Source organism: Brachionichthys hirsutus, chromosome 21 (assembly GCF_040956055.1).
Source record: "Brachionichthys hirsutus isolate HB-005 chromosome 21, CSIRO-AGI_Bhir_v1, whole genome shotgun sequence".
Taxonomy (NCBI): domain Eukaryota; kingdom Metazoa; phylum Chordata; class Actinopteri; order Lophiiformes; family Brachionichthyidae; genus Brachionichthys; species Brachionichthys hirsutus.
Genome location: NC_090917.1, coordinates 7,268,893 through 7,288,968, shown reverse-complemented (window position 1 = coordinate 7,288,968; position 20,076 = coordinate 7,268,893). Strand labels below are relative to the sequence as shown.

At 43.6% G+C, this 20,076-nt stretch overlaps 1 protein-coding gene across 1 annotated transcript; it reads right to left on the bottom strand.

Annotated features, from left to right (window-relative positions):
- Positions 1 to 252: 252 nt before the first annotated feature.
- antxr1c (ANTXR cell adhesion molecule 1c) lies at positions 253 to 19,376 on the bottom strand. The gene is made up of 18 exons (XM_068754893.1): positions 19,210 to 19,376; positions 12,841 to 12,912; positions 11,567 to 11,638; positions 11,322 to 11,403; positions 11,187 to 11,217; positions 11,026 to 11,099; positions 10,537 to 10,605; positions 10,162 to 10,242; positions 9,719 to 9,779; positions 9,061 to 9,159; positions 8,911 to 8,980; positions 7,859 to 7,937; positions 6,648 to 6,743; positions 6,053 to 6,091; positions 5,272 to 5,370; positions 4,963 to 5,130; positions 4,008 to 4,088; positions 253 to 516 (listed from the first exon to the last, which is right to left on the bottom strand). Exons 1-18 carry the CDS (start codon positions 19,374 to 19,376, stop codon positions 253 to 255), a joined length of 1,704 nt encoding a protein of 567 aa, XP_068610994.1.
- Between the last annotated feature and the right edge of the window lie 700 nt (positions 19,377 to 20,076).

The following is a 20,076-nucleotide window of genomic DNA, read 5'->3' as shown; positions in this document are numbered from 1 at the left end:
ATTTTATAATTATTTTAAAATCCTTTCTTCACTTTGCACACTAAGACATTAATGCTAGGGGGCGGGTTTTTAAAATGATATCAACTAGCTTGTCAGTCCTTCCCATATTAGAAGAAGAGTGCGGGACAACTGGGATAAAAATACTGTTGACGTTTGGTTCAAAGCTCGAGAATCTTTGGCAGGGAAGACCACGGCGGGTCAACGGGTATAAGAGCAGATCCGATGGGACGAGCAGGCTTTTGTGTGTGAGATTCAATGTTGAAGGGTGGGTGGAGGACGTGATGGTGGTGGACATGGAAGCCCTGGGGGTGTGCGGGAAGGCGGTGGCCCCATTGCCAGCTGGTTCGATGGGGGAGCTCTTGCAGGAGGGCTGCTGTTGGTTGGTGAGGAGGAGGGGGTGCGGGTCATGGGACGGTAGTCCGTTGGCGGGGACGAGGGTACATGGATCGGGGTGCGAGGTTGGGCATTGGTTGCAGCCGACTCCGCTTTCACTCTTGTGAAGTTTATGCATCGACCCTAAAGGGAGACAAAAGTCATTTAGATTTTTGTTATTTCAGTGGCCTGCGGAAGGCGTCTCCAGGTCAAAGGTCAATTTGCCGCTTGGCCATAGCAACTATTGGCTGGATTACCGGAAGTCATTATGAAGATACTTGTGAGGCTTTTCATCCGCAGCCACCGCAAGGTTCATATGACCATGAAGTGGGTACAGACAGCCAATCAAAGTGCAAGAATCTGAATAACCTTGGTGATGACCTGCTGTTTTCTCTACCTCCACCATCCGGTTACATTTAAACTTGTCCAACTGGTTTGTGATCATGACTACCGGTAATGCTCAAATTATGTAAACACACATTAGCATGCTAAAATCAAAACTATGATGTTGTGCATGGTTAACATCACATCTACAAAACACCCACATCTTAGCATCGTCTTTGTGAGCATGTTAGAAAAACGGGTTTACGAAAGTACAGACACCTGCTAAAAATTCCAGGCGAGGGATTTAGAAAGGCTAACGTCTAAGATTCAAGATACTTTATTATCATTATGCGAACATAATAAAATCATGAGAAGGCCCACGGCTTAAGGCACACATCATAACATAATGAAATCAAAAACAAAATTCTCTCTCTTAAATAAACAATATATATGTACACAAAGAGAGTGTACTTTGGGGTGTACTAAAACTACACCCCAAAGCACGATAAATGGGAGAATACATCAAATATAGTTTTACTACAGTATGCATGCTATTAATCTAGAACTGAGTTTGATCTGGATCAGGGATTAACATCTAAAGTCCTAAAAATGTACACACCCTGACACAATTTCAGGTGCAGACACACACAAGTGTCTAATCTGAAGCACATCGGGACTAAGAACGCATGGCGTGTGGCCAGATGGCGTTCCAGATTACATTTAAATCCCTGCTGTGGCGCCCCGACTCTGAACGATCCAGGTTAGTCCAGTTTTCTGCCCCGAGGCTGGGACTGTTTACTACTTATTCAAAGACCAGGTAGCGGAGGAATGAGGTTAGGTCTGATGTTATGTATTAAATGTAATCCTATGTCAAAAATCAGATTTCCTGAGGTATTAAAGAGGTTCACAGAGGCAGTTGTTGTTGTTGCTATAGTAACATGACCTTTCACATAGATGCATGTGGTTGGGCACCCAGAGCAGAGTGCAGGTCATACTAATCTAGCTGCTAATAACCAGATTCAGTTTTAAGAGTGGATAATTGTTGACGTCACAAAGCCGTATGGAATGAGAGCAGCTCAATCCATCTTAATGAAAACGGTGTACACCAATGGTTTAATTTAAAGGTGACATATTCTACCCTTTTTCTACAAGTTAACGCAGTTCTCAGGAACTTATATGAAATATCTGTTCCAGTCTTTGGTCAAAATAGCAAACAGATGCTGCAGGACAGCGTCCGTCACTTCTGTATCAAACAGCTCCATCAGAAACGCTCTAAACCCGGAAGCAGAAGCACGTTCATAGCGAGCACGCGCTCAGCAGCGCTACCATGGTAACCCGTGAGGGATGCTTTTAGCACACGACAGGGACGCAGACACAGGGACGCGCACACACGCACGTGCACGCACATCTTCCAGACGTGTTTCAGGAGGTGATTACAGACCTACCCAAACTATGAAGGATTGACTTGATGGTTTATTTTGCTGTTTTTGGTTGATAAAGACCCAAAATCACCATAATAGTGTAGAAACATGGGGAAAGTGTGTTTTCATAATATGTCTCCTTTAAGTAACTCCTAGTTGCATGTGTGACAGGGTGGTGGAGCGTTTTTGTTGCGACAACGCCACCCAGGGAATTTCACCCCTGGGAAATGGTTGGGAGGAATCTTCACTCCGGAATCCTAATTGGCCGGGACATCTCCCGACTCCAGGGTCACAGATTCGATCAAATCCACGATGGCAGCGAGCAGGTCCAGTTCAAACAGCTTATTGGCAGGAACAAATTATTCATTAAAATCAGTCAAAACTACTCTACATTAAAATTAGTTGTGAAAAGACACAAAATGATAATAAAACGGTAGCGCCGCAAAAGCAACAACCACAGCAATAAACACATGCAGATGCCCATTTTGTCTGCATCTGTATGCTCTCTGTAAATATGCACATTAAGTACTTGTAGGTAGAGTAACGGTTTCCAGTTTTATCCATCTCTTTTTCATCTAAACGAATAAAATGATTTTGCATTGCTGTCGTCTTATTGAAGTGTCTTAGCTCTCTGGCGTCTGCCACTGCCTGCAGACCTGATTGCACATATCAAACCACTTTGTTGATGACGTAAGGAATTGTTTTACAGGGTCATAATATTTCCGAAGCCTGTGAGAGAGAGCGCGGGAGAAAGTCAGAGACAGTCGGTTGGCAGAGACAGCTATGGCCTTACTGTAGGTATTACCTCATGCCCTTTAGCTAGCTCCCCTGGGAAGGCTTGCGATTAGTCAATGTGTGTGTGTGCGAGAGAGAGAGCGAGAGAGAGCTCTGTCTCATTATTGAAACTCTGGCGTCAACATTATGGATGTGGTTTGGTGACAGTCTCGTAATGGCTCAAATCTGTCTCAGAGGCAGAACTCTGCATCCTTTTGATTTTAACTGGTCTATCACAAGTAAATTAGAGGGATGCATTAAACATAAATGTACACATCAGCATAGTAAACAAACACACACGCACAGCCACTCAGCACAGGCTACTGTGTCTGTAGGCCTATGCTGAGCAAACATAGCAGGGTTTGTTAGTTCGTTGATGGGAGAAAGGAACAGTGAGGAGATCAGGAACCACTGGCTAGACTCTGGTAAGATATTCACTTTAATAAAATACCTGAAAGTAGTTGAAGCACCAGATAAATGCCATTAAAGCTCACTCTTCATGAACACATTGACGGACGAAGAGGCTATATTTGGCCAACTTTACACATAAAGTAAGAAACGAGACGCCCTGTATTCAATCTTTTCTCCTCACTGAAATAAAACCCTTGGTAGCAGCAAAATACTTCCAAATGTGGAATTTCTGTTACGGTAATTAAGATCAGTGGAATTTGGCTGCTAATAGGACAAGCTTTTAAGCAGCTCTTAGACCCAATCAGCTGCAGAAACTGTCGTTCGGTTCATTTAATTCTGAGTCGTTTGTTGTAAAATGTTTGTCGATAACCTTATAACAGGACGATGACTGGACAAAACCAACGTAATTAACTCTTTGAGTACCATTCACGTCTAAAGGCGTTATTTGAAACCCAAACATTCACTGCCAACGCTGACATTGAAATCTGCCTCTCTTCAACGGTCAATAACTCCGGAAAGAAAAATGGTTGGAAGACACTTTTTGAATCTTTCTTCTGTTAGGTCGATGTTTGCATAGTCATAGTAAATATTATTCAGTATTTTTTCTGGAATACTGCTGACTAACAAACAAATTGGGATGCAACATGACCTCCTTGATAGACGTAAATATTCTTGTCGTATTTGGTGCGCGGCTGAAGTACTCACACGATCACCCGGCAGGGGTCTCATCAGGGAGACCTGGTCGTATCCACGTCGAAACAGAGCCCATATAGCATCCAGTTTACCCTGAACAGGACAGAGAGGGAGAGCTTCAACAGCTGGCCACAGCTGGCCACATCTGGACACCGAACTCTTCCTCACCGACTCCATTGTGAATATTTGACCGACGGGTCTTCAAACAGTCTGCAGGTTTGAATCCCAAACAAACAGCAGCTACTTTCATGTATCAGGTTCCTTCATCTCTGGTCGAAGATGTGCTGCTTTGTCATATTTTGGTTCACCTCTAACCTTAATTCCCTGTCGAAGGGATGTTTCAAGATAACAGCGATCGAAGTGAAGCTGCATATTTATTGATTCTGACAACAGAATTCTCATCATTGTACCAAAAAACACGCAGACTTCTCAGCTTCACTTGTGCATTCTTGAGAGAAAGGAACTCAAATCTTAAACTAAACACTACTAATCAAGCATCATCATTTTGAACAACGCAGATCGGCATGGGGACTGAACACACAGTGACTGCTTGTGCTAAATTGGAGCGTTGCATGAATGCTGTCGTTTCAGCATGTGGGCATGAGTCATACTGAAAATACCGCCTTTAATGGCGTGAGATACGAGTGCCTGCAGATAACAGTGCAGCTACTGTATGTGAGCCAGCGTGGCCACACTGAGGTGCATTGTGATGCACGATTAAATCACACACAGGGCCGACGTTGAGTCTAATAGCTTCGCTCTGTCTGGAGGGCATCTGACTTCGACTGCGTTCACATTGATAGATTCTGCTTATGCAACTAATTATACGTCAACATTGCCAGAACAGCCTTCCTTCTTTAATTCTCCTTCGCTGCCTTGTGAGAAACTCTGACCAGTCTCGTGGTGGCTTTTCATGTAAAGGTTCGTGAAACTCCCCCCCCTTTTAGCGTACTGAGAGTGCGTTTACCCTGATGGGTGTGTACCACTTCCGGTTCAGAGGTGCTCTCTTGTTGTGCAATTTCTTAGGCTTGGGCTCGAAGGGCTCGTACTCCTGGTCCGGCATCTTCACCACGGCGTTCTTGGGCTTCTCCAGCTTAGCCCCCTCTTCAGTTGAGCCTTTGCCTCCCCATCGCACCTGCCAACAGCAATGCATGACTGTCCAACAGGATAGCAGTACCAGGGTAGACATGACTGTCATCTAAGGTGGCCCAAGGCTCTTTAGATTTTTTGGGGATGTAGCATTAGCATTATGGTCTTGCTTGTGTCATCTGCTCACCTCCATCCTCTTGATCCCTCCGATTCCTCGACCTCCATAATACGAAGCATCCACAGTGGGCCACTTCTTTTTGGGCAGGCCATCCTCATCGTCTGATTCCTAAGACACAGTATATGCTTGCTCAATCGTGTAATAATGTTTTACCTCCGCCGAGGAGGAATAGAACTAACACAGATATATTATGCTATTAAATGAGGTTCAGTAAGGTTTGCTCTGTTTTTTCTGCACTTTGCCGCCTGATGTTCTTTACTGTGTAAATTGTGGAAGTACTACCCTTACAAAATCCCTTAACTGCACCATCTATGTCTTCATAAGCTCCGTATACACAACCATGCTTTTGCTGAAAATGGAAAAGTTATTTTATGTTTTCAGCTGATTATTTTACACACAGATCTTTATTGACGTACCCTTTAAAAAATTAAGCTCACAGCAGTGATGCAGTGAATCAATGCAAGACAAATAAGGCCGGACCCGTAACAGGCATGCACATGGACTGTGTGCTTTCAAAAGTTACAGCAAAAATGTTATGTTAATCTGCATGAAATGCTGCAATATCAATACGAAAATAATGTAAACGTCTTGTAGCCAAAACGCTCAGCTAATAAGCCTACAAAACTAGCCACAAATGTTATGCTTTTCTTCTATTTGCTCTTTTAACAGGCTTCCTCCAGACTTTGAGAGTCTGCTGCTGAGGCACACACATTCACATTGGGGAGTTCATACGTTTGCATTTAGCTGTGTGTGTGTGCGTGTGTGTGTGTGTGTGTGTGTGTTAACTCACAGGTTCAGGAGGAGGTGGAGGAGGCGGCTCTTTGATCGCCTTTGAAGAGAAATGACACAAACTCATCACACCAAGACTTGTTTTTGGTATGGTGCTTATTGAACTTTTTGATTGAGACAAACCCCTTTGAAATTATGATTAATTCTAATTAAACTCCTCTATTTCCTATACAGTAATACATTGACATACGAGTAGAATTTGTTCCTGGACCGGGCTTGTAACTCAAGCGGCTCGTATTTCAAATACATTTTTCCCATATAAAATAACTGAAACAGTTGAATCCATTCCGGCCATCTAGAAACACCCAAATCAACGCTAATAAGTCATTTTTTAAGGCGGCGTTGATCAATTCAGGTGTTTTGTGGAACTTTTACAGATAAATAAATCGAGAAATTATTGAGATGAGATCTGAAACAATCAACGCTTGCTGGAGGAATCTTTAAAAACATTCAAAGTGCTTGCACATTCATAGCTCAAATCGATGCTCGCATCTTAAAGCAAAATATTGCTTGCAGGCAGGCGTGCATCTTGGAACACTAGTACGTCCAAGCACCCGTATGTCGAGGTATTACTGCATGTTGAGTGGATTTCTTACCACGGTGCAGCAGAGAGGCCAGAACCACCACATGAAGAGCAGGGCCAGCAGGAGGAACAGCACCAGCAGAGTGATCAGGAGCACGGTGCCATCGAACTGGTGAGTTTGCACACATCACACAATTTACACATCACCAGTACACTACTACCAAGCACATAGTACTACTAGACCAAATGAGAAACAGAAGCAATGGCGATGACAACCATAAGATGTAACAAATACCATGGAGCATGGGAGTGTAATAGTACTTGTGTGCTTCTGGTTTCCTGCCTCTGTCACCTCTGTAATTGTAAACTGTCATGGGTTGATGTTTGGATGCATCAGTCGAGCCAATGGCTGTTTCTCAGCAGTTTTCTATAACGCTCAAATGCTGACGAGCAGAATCTAGACTTAGCGATCAAACACTTTAACAGGGCCCACAGTCTTTTGTCCTCTGCCAATCTTACAGATCAAGTAAAAAGATGAGTAGATGATCTATATAATATCTACATTTATAAAGTAGGCTCTCAAATCTCACTTAGAGGTCAGCCAAGTAAAGTCCCTCATCTGCCTATATGGCCTTATTTAGCAGCAAACTAATGAGCGCTGTATGTCATGAAGAGCATTTTGGATTCACAGCGTTGTCATGGATATGATGCATACGGATGAAGGGCATATAGCTTGAAAGAAACTGTTCCACGTGTTCCAACATACCTTTTCAACTTGCATCCTTCAAAGTTTTTAAAGGACAATTTTATCTCACTTTACATACATAAATAAGTTTGAACTGGCAGCCTGAACCATGAACCAGATTCTCATTTTTTGTCTCCTGTTGCCCCAGGAGATTCCAGAGGGCCTTCATTTAGGGAGATCCCTACTACACACCCCTGGGCTTTGAATCACCACTATCGATAAAAAGTAGAAAAATAACAAAATTGAAAAAGGACAGACGAAAGGTGGAAGAGGAAACTCTCTGCAGAGAACAAAAACAGCAGACTTTTAGGTGTCTTTTTGTGTGAGACAAGGATGCCCTATGCCCTCTCAGCATGCCCCTATACATATATACATGTATGTGATTCTTTCGAGGGGCCCCTTGTATAGGGTGTAAATGAATTTTGTTGCAGTGGCCAACATTTCAATCTTAAAACGTCCAAAAATATAAGACAAACTTATAATTCTTTATTTGAGGAAGAACACTAGAAATCTAGAGGTCAGAAAAATGAAACACTCACACACTCGGTGGTGGTGATGTGGACGTTGCTGCTGATGAAGGACAGGCCGTCGTTCATGCTCACTTGGAGGTAAATCACCCTGAAATAAAACAACACAAGCTCAGTTCTTTATTTCTGTGTGCATCGTCTATAGCGGGTATGCTTGGAGCCTTGGAGTGGTTATTTTTGTGTTTGGTTTCGACCCCAACATTCACATACACACATAATGACACTGAACCTCCTGCAGGTGTTAAAAGCTCTAATGCATCCCACGACGCCTGTTACACATGCAATTGTGCTAAATGAAACCAGATCAAATGTTTTTCACTGCAGAAATCAAAAATCAGAAAGAAGGTGTGGGTGAGATGATGTGACCTACTGAGCCACAGGCACATGGTTGGATAGGAATAAACAACAGTAATCGCTTCCTTCCTCTGCTGATGTTTCCTTCATGAACGTAAACCACAGCAATGTAAACATTATCACCCCTCCCTATTCTGCAGAGGACCAGGCAGATGAATATGAGGGCATTCGATGTGGACCAGCCTTCATTGCAGCCGGCGCCAAAGATCACCTTCTCAAATATGCCCCCTTTGATCAGTTGTGAATTCCTGATTAAAGAATGGTCTTGGTCCGTTAAAATCCATTTCAGAGATTAAACAATTCCTCACGGGCTACAAAGGCTGCAAAGCTCTTTGTGATTCTCAAAACGAATAAGATGAATTCAACTGCCGCTTTGTTGTTCATGATTACACACTGGTGAAATGTGTAATCATAGTCATCTGTGGCAAAGAGGGACGTCTAGCAAGAACCTGTCCCAAATGCGTTGGCGCAGCCCTGCAGGGCTGGGCTGGTGATATGATGGTTACCAACGCCACCGGGTGGGAAAGTCCCGCTGCTGTCGGGCGGAGAGAGACGCTTCAAAGATCTCCGGATTGATCAGAGTCAATCAGTTTTGATACAGGTACCAAGACGGCACAACATTACAGAGCCTGTTTATTAATGAAGGGTTTGCTAAATGAAGGAGGACAAATGAAGTCATACACATGAAAAAAAAAAAACCTGCCACTTACTTCCCAACTTCATCGATGACGGGAGCCGGACACAGTAAGTACGTGTCCTCGACGCTGGCTGGCTTTTCATCTAGAAGCAAGAAAAATGGAGTCCTCCAAAATCAACTTCAGTCTTCAATGGCTGAATACGGGAAGTTTAGGCGTACTCACTGATTGTAATGGTATCATTGATTTTGAAGCTGCAGAGGACCTGGTCGATGTTCCTGGCGTGGAGGAAACCATTTCCTCTCACCACGACTTGGAAAGACTCTGGTTTGCACGACACACACATTTACATTTTACACCCACTGTGCCAATAATAATCACGTGTTATAATCCTTTCAGTCATGAACAAGTGGCTCATTTCCATGTTTAATGCTGAACATTTGCATATAGCACCAGAATGGAGGCCCGAACTATTTTGAATGCTGCTAAAATCTGAACGCCATCTTCCGTTAATTTAAGCGGGTGTCAGAACAATGACAGTTCAGCAGTGTTGCCAAATTAAAATTTACATGGAGAAAATAATAACTCTAGAATGCGCAATATACCCAGTACACAATGCCTTAAAATCAAAAGTCAAAATTTGTCCCCTGTAGGGTTACAGGAGATGCCCAAACCCAGATGCCCATATATGGTGATATCTCCTCTGGTATTGTAATTACTGGAACAAGAGAAGGGGTGATGAAATGAACGCAGCTGAAGAAATGATGAGAGGCTAGCTCGCACCAGAGTGGATGACTCAGGACAAAGCCAATGATGCTTGTGTGTGTGTGTGTGTGTGTGGGTGTGCGTGTGCGTGTGCGTGTGTGTTCACGTAACTCCCCACCTCCTGCACACACACTGGAGGGCTCAGCGGCCAGAATCTCAATGCAAGACTTCTTGATGATCTGTGAGGGAAGCGAGGAAAGAAAATGGCTTCATACAAGGCTGGCCTGCTTCCTGTGGGTCAGTCATTGTGGAGCCTGTCCCAGCAGCCTACGGGTGAGAGGCAGGGTACACCCTGGACAAGCCGCCAGTTCATTGCAGGGCCTAATTTTACTGGTTTAAAAAAACAAATGGTTCTGGGGGTTTACGCTGAAACCCGCAGAACAATTTGCGGTCGTAAATCGACAACCCCCTGTAGTTCCGGTTCTCCGGGGAGTGATGCGTGATGATTGTACTAATGCAGGACCGATTCAAAATAAACACATTGATGTCGGCGTTTCCTTAGCCTGATGCTGAATCCGAAGCGAAAGGAAACCCCTCCTGCACAGAGAAGCGCTTATTTACCGAATCAATGACTCCCCGGAGGGCGTGGAAGCCGCCCAGCACAGGAAACACATGCTCGATGGTGTCTGCAATGGTGGCCAACTAAGAGGGGTGGGAGGCGAAGACAATTAAACCAAGTTATTCACAAAATATGTCATCACTTCTCATCATGTAGCTTTTTATTTCAATATATATATATATATATATATATTTGTTTCAAATTGTGGTCTATTGTTTTGACTTTAAAGTTAAATTATGTATCAAGCATTATTAGGTAGGTAGATGATGAAATGTGATATTTTATAAAGAGCTCAGATTGACCTCAAACTAGACAAATATTGGGCGATTATTCGCACTACAATCCCGATGTATTAATATTTGCTGACGTGGCGTTACCTGCGTCTCATTGAAGTCTTTAACACCAACACAATACACGATGGCCCCCAGAGACCTGGCTCTCTCGGCCTGTTGCAGCAAAGAGGAAGTAAACGCGTTAGCGGCAGAATAACTGATTACTGCAGGAACAACGTTGTGAGGAACCCGGCTGGAGCTTCCTGCTCCACTCGCTCTGCTCTGCCTGCCACACCTGTAATCAGCTCTTACATGTCACCTGCTGCTTATATCCCCATCAGCCTCACAGTACATTTACTCCCCTCAGACTTCAGGTCCCTGCCAGATTGTTAGCGACTTGCTCCTACTCTCCAGCACTCCAGTTCTGAGTCATGTGCACCTGCCCTGCCTGGATTGCATTTGCTTGCCTGCTCCTCTGGATTTGTCTGCCTGATTGGACTGATTTCCTAGTTTGTGAACTCTGCTTGTCTCCTGTTGTGGGTTTGGGTTCCACCTGTCCACGCCCTGATACAAAGTAACACAGAACATCGCTACCTCTTGCTGAGCTGTGATGAGCTGGTGTTCCTGCAGGTCGCCGTCTGTCAGTGCAATGATCACACTGGCTGTTCCTGAAGGAAATGCATAAGTAACCTTAGGAGTTAGGACAATTCATAATGTAGGCCAAAGTGGCCTTTTTAATGAGTTATGATTCTTACCAAAGTTCTCCTGGTGTATTTGCTCGTTTGCCTTCAAATGAAACAACATTGTCAAGTCATATTTACGGGGAAATAACTGTTTAGATCTGAGCTCTGATTCTTAAATAACACAAAATGAATCCAACAAAGACATACTCCTCGCAACCCGAGGTGCATAAATGTGTCTCCTCCAGGAATCTCTCTCTTCAGCGCATTCAGCCCCTTCCTGATGTCCACTCTGCATTGGAGAGAGACAGCTGGGTCATTTTTGTGAGGATTCAGTGAAAGCTCTGTTCTATTTATATAGTAATTATGTAATTATTCCCTGCTAGACTATAATCTAGTGTAATCTAATCTTCATTTGTAGTTCATCTTTACGTTGACCACAGGACTACATTTACCTGTTTTCTGTCAGTTTCATGATGGTAGATGATCTGGAGGAGAATGTTATGAAGGACATCCTCAGCATGGGACTAAAACAGAAAACAAAAGTACAGTAGAAAGAGACAATTTCCTCTAGGTAGACATCGTGGGTGCCACCACTAAAAATGTCGCGCGCTCGACTGTCGCTAGTTGCATAGGTTTTAAGTCCAAAGTGACAGGATGCAATACGATCTTGCATTTTTATAGCGACTGATGCATTGCAAGGTAGCCTCTGCACATTAAGAAGTCTTCATTGTCATATATCACACATCAGTGCACACACACACACACACACACACATGAAATGTCATTTACACCCTACTACTGTTTAACAATCCACACACATCCATATACAGTATTTAGGGGCCCTGTGGCATGCATGGAGACGGCATAGGGTGAATGCGCCGCCGTGATTGGTGCACCTGGATCAGATGGGGGGATGGTGCCTTGCTCAAGGGCCTAGCTACCACACTCCCTAGATACCACACTCAATATCTAAGCCTTGGCCGGAACTTGACCCGGTGACCCTCCGGTTCCCAACCCAAGCCCTCGCCGCTGCCGCCCACTACCCGAATGTGAGTGTGTGTGAGACTAATTAAATGCCGGTCTGTATTTTCCAGCCGTTTGTGTTGGGGCCACCGTGAAAGGTTCTACAGTCCATTTCCCATTCATCAGAGATGAGACACCGAAAGCTACAGCGATACGTTTGTGCTTTTTTTGCCAGTGTCCATCGCTGCTTGGCCTCCTGTGAAGAGGCTGTAAAGCCCAGGCTGCTCATGCATAGACAGCCCTGCCGGTAACCCCGCTGAGATCAGACACGAGCTCTGCTGCAGAGACATCAGCCGTGATGCTGAGCGACTGAGCACATGGCCCATTGTAGATGCAAGGGCATATTTGATTCTACTTTACTGGGGTGACCGCTGTGCGAAGTCTGTGTTTCTCTTTAGTTGTCTATATTCCCGGGGCTCCAGGATGTCAAATGTAGCGACAACAAGACTGTCTATCGTCTAGAGCGGTGTTTCCCAACATTTTTTGAGCCATGGCACACAGTTTACATTAGAAAAACCACACGGCACGCCGCCAGATAACTATGTCAAACATATTTAATGACATGGAATGAATCGGTCGTCTCTGAGTTACTGACTCGGAGTGAATTTCTGCATGTTTGACCGATGTAGTTCCTTTTTCTCTTACATATTTGGAAAGTTAATTGTGTTAATGCCTGTTTACATTTTCATGAAGTGCTAATTACCTTTTGAATTTCTCTGCCAAATTTTCCACAAAATAGTAGATTTCATCCCAGTGATTCTTCACACTGCCAGACCTAAGACGAGGAAAGAGGGAAAACCAGTCACGTAAACAGCCATTATGTCCATGAAATGTGTTTCAAACATGATTATAGATGCACCAACACTCTTCAAACACTCACGAATGCACAGTTGGGACACATTTTTGTCCCAACTCAAAGAAACAAGGTCAAATTAGGATAAAGGCATTAAAATAGGACCAACTGAAGATTCGTAAATATGGTTAATACAATTTGTAAAATAGAAATAGAATCATTTGCAAACTAACCAGCAGCTAATTTACCTGTGGAAGTTCTAAAGTACATATTAGATCGTCAGCAATGAATCAGAATCAGGTAACAATTTTACCTCCCAAACACGAAGAGCGTGCTGTCACAATTATTCTCAGGAAAAGTCTTATTTTTCTTCTGTTTCTTTAATACAGAAATATAGCTTTTATTCTGTAGTTGCAATCAAGTGCCTGCAGCCCATTTGGCTAAATTAGCGACCGACATCCTTCAGAAGCTGGGCCATCGCCTCCATCATGCATCACCAACACGACTGAGGGAACAACAGGGGACGAGGGAAATAGGTCCTGTCTCCCAGGGGAACGTTCATAAAGCTGAACTTTAATACTCCCTGTGGCGTTTCCTTCATTTCCTCTGGGTTGTGTGTGAGTGAGTGTCTGTGGTCATTCTATTAAGTGAGACTGAGAGAGAGGATCGTCTACTGTGATCCGACCAGTCAGCAGAGCCGGATGGCTGACGCAAGGGAAATGAGCTAATTGATCGTGGTAAAACTGGAGGCTGTTCAGAGGATGAAGCTTAGACTTACTTCAGAATAATAAGTAAGGCTGAGTCAACAGTCTTCTAGGTACTGATGTAACCCATTGATAGTTTAAGTTAGCATTTCCAATGATGAAGCTCAATTCATGACCAGGTAATAAACATCTTCAATGTTAGGCCTCTAAATTGAGTTCCTCGGATCCCAGAGTAAAGCCTGACTCTCTCATTTTAGTAGTTAATTCCCGGCAAACAAGACAAATCAAACAAATAATCACAGACACAGGAACCAATGGAAAATCACCAAGCCCATGACCAAATCTAGAAATGGAAAGGAAATATAGCTAATGTTATTTGCCTCCAATTGAGTGACTGAGGATACACCTTGTGGTGCTTTTGTGTCATTGTTTGGCAGCGGAGGGGTAATTATTTGCACACAGCCAGGGAAGTCCAGGGAATTTCCCATGATTCTTCAGTCATTGGAATAACTTTATCCTGCAGAACCCTAAATATCATGTGTTCTTTTTGTTTTTTTATCCTGTCCAGTCCAGTCCAACAAGAGAACTCAACATCATGGATGAAACTAACATTAAAACAAACCGGCTGAGTCTGGTTTATGTTTGGGTTCCCTTGGGCCCCCCATGCTGATAACATCTAAGCCTTTCTGAGTCAGACACCAATGCTCCTCAGCTCAACAGCTGCTCTCAGCTTTTTCTGTGTTGTCGTTGATCTGATGACACAATTTGCTTCTTCCACATCGAGGCTTTACATTCCCAGAAAGCTGATTGAGCAAATCAAGAGGACAAGACCTCAAGGAGAAGTAGATTTGTTTAGCTTTGATGTGCCAAAAACACAGGAATAGTCACACAAAGATTCCTCACACACAGACACAGACAGTCTCTGTCAATGGAGGAGGGGCGAAAGACTATGAGGTCTGTTGGGAGCCATAAAAAGGTGTGGAGGATCAGTTTTGACTATTTACATAATAATGGTATATCTTAGGACTTCCATCTTATGGTTGCTAAATATTTGCTCATCTTCCTTTTGGAACCATAATGGCTCTTGTTGAGCTTGGAACAGTCCGATTGTCTGAGTTGGCTGCGGTTGTGAGACCTAAGCCGAGCTTGCAGTTTCACTCACCTGTCCAAACAGCTCCGAGACAGGAAGTGGGTCATTTCATTCCACGATTTTTGATGAAGCTGTTTTATGTCGGGCCTCTTTCTAAAATGTGGCTGTTTGGGGTTTGGACGTGGTAAGTTAAAGACGTGAGAGGTAGAGGGTCCTCTAATTTGCCAGGCAAATCCAAGGAGCATCAAAGCAATTTGAAGTTCTGCCATGGCCAAACCACTCAAAGCTGAGGGAACGGTGATGAGATGGAGAACACCCTGGACAAGCCGCCAGTTCATCACAAGGCCACACACAGACAGAAAATCATACACACTCACACCTATGGCCAATTTAATGAAACCAATTCAACTAATTTGCATGTTTTTGGTGGTGGGAGGAAGACGGAGAACCCGGAGAGAACCCACGCAGACACGGGGAGAACATGCAAACTCCTCACAGAAAGGGGACAAAACCAGGGTCATGACCGAAAGGACAACATCCCAGATATAAGCGGTCGAAATCCAGTTTCCTCCGCAGGGTGGGCCTGCAGGGATAGAGTGAGGAGCTCGGAGTAGAGCCGCTGCTCCTCCAGATTGTGAGGAGTGAGTTGAGGTGGCTGGGGCATCCATTTCGAATGCCCCCTGGACGCCTCCCTATGGAGGTTTTCCGGCCATGTCCCACTGAGAGGATGCCTCGGTGAAGACCTAAGACACACTGGAGAGACTATTTCTCTCAGCCGGCCTCAGAACGCCTTGGGATTCCCCCTGGAAGAGCAGGAGGAGGTGTCTGGGGAGAGGGAAGTCCGGAAATCCGAAAAATCCCTGCTGAGACCGTTACCTCCAGGACCCGGAGCGGTGAAAGATGGATGGATGAAAACCACATGTAGTACCGACAGCAAGACAACCAAAGCAAGAAATAATAAGTAGAATGAATGACGTATTTGTATTTGAATCCACATGCATTGTGTTTATGACTGCTGAGGCCGTTGGCAGATTCTGGGACAGGCATTGTTGCTTAATTTAGAATATACATGGACCATGTTTCGGCACTGAGATGAAAAGCATTGCAAAGCTAATTAAAGAAGACGCACGCAGTGACAAATATAAAGGTTTGTAGAGTAATCCGATCCGATCCGATAGAGAAAAGTCAAGAAGAAAACAAAGAATGGCAGCTCGGTGCTTCAGAACAGCCAGCATTCAGAGAACTGATCTGTTTCCAAGCAGCTGCGGACACAAAGGGAGGCGGCGTCCATCATTACTGCTCAGCGGAACGGAACAGACCTCATCAAGAGGAGCTGTTCCCCCCGGAGTCCGAGAAGCCTCACGCACAGAAGCATCTTTAATCACTTTACAAATGTCTTTTACTGTTTCCAGCCACATCTGCTGATGACTCAGAGCGAGAGAGAGAGAGAGAGAGAGATACGTAAGCTGGTACAACTAAAAACAAAAGGAAGAGCTAGAATTAAAGAGGAGAAATAACAAGCTCAGATGCTAAAAACTTGTATCCACAAAAGCCTTGGAGTATCTATAGGTCGTCATCTTGAAGTCACACCTATTCTGGTGACTGTAAAATACAGGCAGTGAGTAATGACTGCCTGGAACAGTAAAAAAAATAATAAAAAAATAAGGCAAAATGGCCAGCAAGGATGTAAACATGAGCAGAAAAGGGCTTGCTGATGCAGCTCTTTAAACACCGACGCACCTAAAACAGCCTTGGGTCTGTAGAGTTTCTTTTTTAACCACAAAATGTTTTCACTTTAACGTCTGCAGTTTTACAGAAGAAGCAGGAAGCTCAACCAGGCAGGGATAAAAAGCTCATTTTTTAAAACAGTCGGTTAGCATAAAGCAGCTGATCTCATAAACATGTACTGTACACCTAAACGGAGCAAGTAAAGATAATAAATGGAAAAGCATAGAATCTACTGCAGCTTTAAAAAATATATATTCGTGGAGAAAAGAAAAGGTCATTTTGTATGCCTGAAATCCTGTAACTCTGGCAAAGGCTATTACATCTGGAACATGTTTAATCACAGCTTCTTCTTTTTTCTCATTCTTAATGGCCCAGTGAGCAGTTCTCTCCCAGAGGATGACAGGGTGACGGCATGTGGGAAAAAGCTTCACTGATCTTATGGCTCAGCAGCTCCCAGCTTCGTTCTCACGGTTAAAAGAGTTGAAGGGAAAAAAACGTTAAAAAAAATCCCATTTCCATGAAGGAGGCTGTCAGCAATACCAGCTGGGCCGAGCCACAACACCTCAGCTTTCAACCATCGATGTGTTCAACTGACTGGGCAAAAGGGGTTGTTTGCACAAAACCACAGACCGACTTTTACAGTCAATGCAGAAGTCAAAATCTGAGCTAATAATCTATTCCTCAATCAGGAAGAAAGGGAACTGGTGGAGAAGCATTTCAGATGTGTGTCAAATGATCCACAGTGTTCATTATCTGATTATTTAAGTTGTGCCTTTTGTTGTAGCACTAGTGAGAGCCATGCATTGAAATTAACAGGTGGCTTACACTGAAATTTACATTAATTCCATTTGAAGTATAGTTTTTTTCATTCTGAAAACTGGAAAAAAGAGAATTTCCTTCTGCACCTAGAACATACTCCAGAGTTAGACGTCATCAGATAGATTTATAGGCTGCAGCTGTAACTTGACTTTCCAATAACTTTGCTGGCGTTCAGCAAGCGCGATCCAAAGCTCAACCGGTGTGCCAAATTGTGACCAAATCAATAACAACCAAACACAATCAATCTCTACATTCGCTTGGTTCAAACATTCCCATCCTGTCACTGGTTGCCGTGTTGTTGCGTCTCATCGCTTTGACTCTTAAGGGTTCTGAACCAACACTGCTCTGCTATAGGATATAATACAGTGCATGTGAAGCAGGAGGCTATTGAGCATGTGTGGCAATACTATCCAAGATTCAGACCGGCAGTGTTAGATTCACCAGCGTGGAGAAATCGCTTTGGAGAGCAAAGTAAAAATCATTTTTGAGCAGTGACATGACATCACCTACCTGAGTCTGCAATAAATAAATTTGGAGTTGACTTAATGGATAAACACTGCAGTTGTTTTCTCCTCATTACCCTGAAACTCTCTTCATTCATTTCAAACACTGTTCCAAAAGGTACCTTCTTCTCTGGCCATGGCTCCCTCCTCCCGTCCATAGAGCTCAGTCTATTATTGCATTTATTCCCTAATTTGAAAGGCTGACTCATTTTTTAATCCCCCACCAAACCATGCAGACGAGCTAACAATAGCATCTATCTTTAAAGAAATTAAAAGCTGTTTCCTCAGCCCTCCACATCTGGCAAGCAGCCCCTCAGTTTTACGTCCACTTCTATTGCTGAAATCAAATGCCACGAAAAATGCCCGAGGTGCAGTGAAGCTCAGCAGGTAGGAAACGTAGACTGTCCACAGACGCTGGGGACATCATGGTGAAAGATATAAGCAACCCACACATTATGAGTTCAACAATTGTGCATTTGAACAGGACCCCTCGTGTCTCTCTCACACAGAGATGAAAACGAACACACAAAGCTTTGAAAAGTGCTGAGTGAAACATTTTCTCTCCAAATTAGGACCACATTTACCGTAAATATTGTTGCTTCCTGTCCTTTCTTGTTCCCCCCTCCCCTTTCCTGGCTCCAGCGAAGTAAATTGAAGGATCTGAGCTGACACAGCAAACATGCCTTTAATGAATGTAAGGCCAGATAATGCCAAGCAGGCAGAACAGCGGCTCGGTGATGAAGGCTTACATGGCAGAAATTAAGTTTGGTGGAGACTAAATAAGTCCTGCATAAATAAATACATGTTTTTAATAGTTCATGTGTACAGAAAAGGCGTTGAAACTGAAGCAGGCACTCTGGAAGTTTGTCCTGCTTTCCTCTGACATTTTATTTTCTCCCAAGTTGAAGTCCAGAGCTAAGATGTCACATAACCACAACGTTTTTCCTGACGTGGGCGTGTGAGAGTGGAAATGAAAGAGTGCATGGTGAGCAGTCATAGAGCTAAGGGTAAAAAAAAAAAAGAGAAAAAAGAAGTGCCTCTTTGACTTGGAGAGATTTCTCTTTTTATTTTGTTGGAGCCAAAAGAGAGATGTATGTCAAGAGAGAGAAAGAGCATCCATAATCCTCCGTCCCTCTTTTTGCTTATTCAGCAAACTTTATGCAAGTCAGCCTCCTTTCCAGCGTCACAGACCAACACACACAGCCTCAATAATAAGACAAAGTCAGCTGGACTCATTTTCTACCTTTTCAACTAAGCTGGATAAAAGTAGACATAATTTCCATATTTGGAAAAGAAGCTGCCCAATTTTCCATCAATTCTAAAATGCTGCAATTAAAATTAAAAGTCAGCTAAAGTCGACGACGTCATCTTGCAAAAAAAACGCATTCATTCTTAATGTGCATTTGTGAATATCGAATAAGCGGTTTCCACTTACTTATCAAGTACAAAATACAGGTCAAAAGCGCCCTGGCAGGAGCTCTCCTCCTCCTCCTCCTCCTCTTCCTCCGGCAGCTCCGGCTTGCCGCTTACAGATGGAGAACAGAGCAGAAAGAATCCAAATAAAAGCAAAACAAGACGCATCTTCAACAGAACTTTCGCCATGTTGAAGTTTAATTCCTTTGTGAAAAAAATAAAAACAAAACACACACACACACACAGCGCGTTAATGTCTCTTTACATCCCTGAGATGTCCAGGCTGTGGGAGATGAGATAAAAGAAAGGAGTCCGGCTGCAGAGATTCAGAAGCCTCCGGAAAATAAGGCGATGCAAAGCAGGAGAGAAATGCATGAAATGGTGAAGAAGGTGCCTGAAAAAAAAGTTTCCAGTCAAAGCCGAATGAAGCTGTGTGACGCTGAGCAGCAATGGGCTGGAGGAACTGGGAGCTCTGGGGACAGACTGGGTTGAGAGATGGAGCAGGTTTCATGTTTCAAACTGAGGAGGAGAGTGAAACAGGAAAAATAGGTCAACATCCCATTGAGCGCCTCCCTCGCGTGGCAGACTGCCATATGTTTGCGGGAATGAGGCAAGAAATATGAAGTGGATCATGTTAACCTTTGTTGCTCAATTCTAACCATCAACACATAAGCCTGATTACTTTATGCCATGTGTGGATTTATGTGAGGTCGCTGCATTTTGTCCTCCTTTTTCACTCCTTTTGTTTGCTGTAGCCCTATTTGTGTTTTCTTTCCTCCTAAAACACCAATTTGAGAAATATTTGCACAACTCTATCTTTGACTAGAATTACACGACAAAAATATTTGTTTTATTTTTGCATCCATTTTGGTTTCTGTTTTTTAAAGTT

Bases quoted from the DNA above. Each gene is read 5' to 3' on its own strand.
- antxr1c (XM_068754893.1), bottom strand. From the start codon at position 19,376: ATGGCGAAAGTTCTGTTGAAGATGCGTCTTGTTTTGCTTTTATTTGGA. The intron at 11,639-12,840 runs GTAATTAGCACT...TTTCTGTTTTAG, and splicing joins TTGGCAGAGAAATTCAAAAG to TCCCATGCTGAGGATGTCCT. The intron at 5,131-5,271 runs GTGAGCAGATGA...TGCTGTTGGCAG, and splicing joins GAGGGATCAAGAGGATGGAG to GTGCGATGGGGAGGCAAAGG.